We start from the raw sequence: 3,835 nt of genomic DNA, 5'->3' as shown, positions 1-3,835 counted from the left end.
GCGCCGAGCAGGTGAGGCCCGGGGGGACGCTGGGGCAGAGGGAGGTGGGCTCGGGAAGGGCTGGGCTGGCTCCCGGTCCGGACGGCCGGCTTTCAGCACCACGGACAGCGTCCGCTTCAGGGTTCCGGGGCTGAGCGGTTGCGTGGCGGCTACCTAATGTCCCTTTCCTGCAAAGGCAAATAACCTTGTCCCGGTGGCGAATAGTGCTTGATTTGGTCTACACTTTTTTTTTTTTTCTACTTGGTTTTGCAGTTACACACTCCTCAGGTGTTTTAGTGGTAATGCTATAAGTATCTCTTTTGTGAATTACTAAATGGATTTGGTTTATACATAGAAACCAACCTATATTCCTTTATCTACATGTGTGTCGTGAGGCAGATAGCCTTAGAGCACAAACAGGGAGTGAGTCATTTCAAAACCAAAAAGGGCAGAGTCTTTCCATATAGCAAATTTTGGTGACTCAGTCTCACTGATGTGAAAGGCATGTTAGAGTTTTTAATAGGACAAATAAAAATGGACTTTGATCTTGTGAAAGAAAGCCTATTTAGCTAACAATGTATTTGATTAGAAACACAATTCTAAAATTATTAACTCCGTTAGAAGTGCATGCAAACTTATAAGCAAGTAATCGCTGGGGAAACAGGATATACGTCTCTCTTATGAAATGTGTGGTCTCAGAAAACATTAGGTTTAGTATTTTTATAAGTAAGGAAATTGCATAAGAACATGTAGGCTTTCAGGAATATAGTGCCCTAAGTCAATATTTATGATGCTACATTTAGAAAAAAAAAAAAGCATAATGCTATTGCAAGCTGCTTTCTGGGATGGCATGCATTTCTTCTTTAGCAATGATTAAGAATAACTGCAGAGGAAATGCATCTGACCATCCACTTAAAAGTTATTAAAGAGATTTAATAGTACAGCTTTCCCCCAAGGGTATTGAGAGCTATATCTTGCAGACATTTTGTATGTTGGTAGAACATTTATGTCATGACTCTAAGTAATATCTTTGAAATAGTTTTAAGACTTTAGTTTCATTCCCACCAGAGATATAAAAATTTAATTTCATTTTCTAAGATAGTGTTTGATGCTTGTATCCTTCTGAGTAAATGGCTTTGCAAGAAAAGAAAGCAAGTGTTGGGTTTTTAAAACAGAAACACAAACATAAAGATTCATGCTGAGTTGTTTTCTTTTCAGGGGGAGCTGTTGAACCCCTGCCGATGTGATGGGTCCGTTCGGTATACACATCAGCTGTGCTTGCTAAAATGGATCAGTGAGAGGGGTTCCTGGACCTGTGAACTCTGCTGTTACAGATACCATGTCACAGCCATTAAAATGAAGCAACCCTGCCAGGTAAACTGTTGTGACATTTCCTTCCCTCGAAGTCATTTTGCTACTAAGCATGAGGATATCTGCATATGCTACTTAACATATTCTATGCAAATCACACTAAAACCAAGATTTAGAATTTGTAGAGATGTTCTTTGAGAAGTCTGTGACATTTTTATCTGAGAAACTCCAAAGCCATTTTTATTCAAATGGCTTACTTTATTAATTGGTTGTTTATGGATGAAATTATACTCTTCCTAGTTTATAAATGGGCAAGTTGGTTAAAAAATACTCCAGTTAATTCAATTTTATTAATTAGAAATGTTACACAAATTATTTTTGTAGTATTTTGTTAATTTAAGCATTGAAACTCTAAATGGGCTCCATTTACAGGAGATAGATGCAAGTAAAGCAAAACTTTACTAATCTGGAAACTTTGGTGGAACCCATTATTTCTAATCTGAGCCGTTTTTTCACTTAACCAGCCTTGTTTTTTCATGAGTATTTTTCCACAGTTTTATTTTGGCTACTTTCATTCATTGCTCTGTTCAACTACACAGTGGATGCAGAAGTATTCCCAATATTTGCTCTCAATAATATTACTGAAATTTTATATATTCTTAGAACTTTTAGTGTATAATCACATGATCACATAATGCTCATAACCAGACAAAAATTCCTGGAGAGATAAGCTTTTTTTTTTTTTTTTATGGTAGAACAGATTCAGGTTCTTGGAATAGACTTGTGAGATGTAAAATAATACTAAGAAAGACATCTTAGACTAAAGCAGAATAGTGTGTAATTGATAAGATCTTATAGTGACATGGGATTGAAGTTTAGCCGATATAAAAGAGTAGGTTCAAAACATAGAAATGAAGGACATAATGGAAGGAAAAGGAAGAGGAACTGAAAGTTAAGAGGGTGAGAAAGTAATAAAGTCCCATGTTCCCTGTTTCACTTTAAATTACCAAATTTAGTTTGCATTGAGCAATATAAAATAGATGGAATTGTTAGTGATGGCAGTACGAATATGGAAGCTGAATTCAGTTCAGTTCAGTCGCTCAGTCGTGTCTGACTCTTTGCATCCCCATGAATTGCAGCATGCCAGGCCTCCCTGTCCATCACCAACTCCCAGAGTTTACCCAAACTCACGTGCATCAAGTCGGTGATGCCATCCAGCCATCTCATCCTCTGTCGTCCCCTTCCCCTCCTGCCCCCAATCCCTCCCAGCATCAGGGTCTTTTCCAATGAGTCAACTCTTCACATGAGGTGGCCAAAGTATTGGAGTTTCAGCTTCAGCATCAGTCCTTCCAATGAACACCCAGGACTGACCTCCTTTAGAATGGACTGGTTGGATCTCCTTGCAGTCCAAGGGACTCTCAAGAGTCTTCTCCAACACCACAGTTCTTCACAGCCCAACTCTCACATCCATACATGACCACTGGAAAAACCATAGCCTTGACTAGACGGACCTTTGTTGGCAAAGTAATGTCTCTGCTTAATATGCTATCTAGGTTGGTCATAACTTTCTTTCCAAGGAGTGAGTGTCTTTTAATTTGCATTACTGTTACTCACCATTTAAGGCATGATTAGCTGGCATGAAATAAAACTATGAATTTTCTCAAGCTGACCTAAGGCTGTTAAGTTGGAAAGAAGATGAATAACTAATGTGAATGAATGATGACGATGGTAAAGATAGGCACAAACCTGACATATTTTCTCAGAACCACTAACTGATTGACCTACTTGGGTATTGATTTATAGATCTGTCATAATTGTCTTGAAAAGCAGAGGGAACCATGCCCAAATAACAGGATATGAGTAGTATAATTGAATCTATAATAATTTTATGAATAGAATGCGTGGAGATGAGAAATGGAGAGCTTTGAGGCTCCAGTGAAAAGTCCCATGAGAAGTGCAATGGTCAGATGTTCCAGAGCTGATATAGATTGCTAAGTATTTAAAAAACTTCAACTTATGCCACTATATATTAATTCGCTTGGTGTGGTTAATTCTGAAGTAAATATAAATAGGTACTTGATGTAATTTTAAAATAGAGAAGAGACAGAGAGTTGGGGCAAAATGATATTTACTAATTCTAAACCTATAGCAGTATAGATTATTACTGTATTTTGCTTCATTTAAAAAATCAGTAGTTTTGCTTCATTTTAAAAATCGATGGTTATTTTAACAAAAACAAGTCCCCAAAGTGTGTATGTAATATGACTGAAAAATCAAGGGGAACAAAAAACAACCAAAAACCAAAAGCTAACCTGGTATTACTAATTAATACATTTAGGATTAATTTTATTATATGTGCAAATATTGTCATAATCTGATGAAAGTGAAAGTGGAGAGGAAAAAAGTTGGCTTAAAGCTCAACATTCAGAAAACGAAGATCATGGCATCCGGTCCCACCACTTCATGGGAAATAGATGGGGAAACAGTGGAAACAGTTTCAGACTTTATTTTTCTGGGTTCCAAAATCACTACAGATGGTGACTGC

General features: G+C 37.4%; 1 protein-coding gene across 1 annotated transcript in view; it reads left to right on the top strand.

Annotated features, from left to right (window-relative positions):
* Positions 1 to 2: 2 nt before the first annotated feature.
* The window catches only part of MARCH11 (membrane-associated ring finger (C3HC4) 11), a gene marked incomplete at its 5' end in the record, with an annotated part of 116,088 nt that continues 112,255 nt past the window's right edge, over positions 3 to 3,835 (top strand). Inside the window, 2 exons of the mRNA XM_010858809.1 lie at positions 3 to 11; positions 1,198 to 1,353. Of these exons, the coding sequence (XP_010857111.1) occupies positions 3 to 11; positions 1,198 to 1,353 (165 nt within the window). The remainder of the gene's footprint in view (positions 12 to 1,197; positions 1,354 to 3,835) is intronic.

The sequence above is a fragment of the Bison bison genome, unplaced genomic scaffold (assembly GCF_000754665.1).
Source record: "Bison bison bison isolate TAMUID 2011002044 unplaced genomic scaffold, Bison_UMD1.0 scf7180017864440, whole genome shotgun sequence".
Classification (NCBI taxonomy): domain Eukaryota; kingdom Metazoa; phylum Chordata; class Mammalia; order Artiodactyla; family Bovidae; genus Bison; species Bison bison.
Note: the sequence above shows the minus strand (reverse complement) of the source record. Positions and strands in the feature narration are given on the sequence as shown.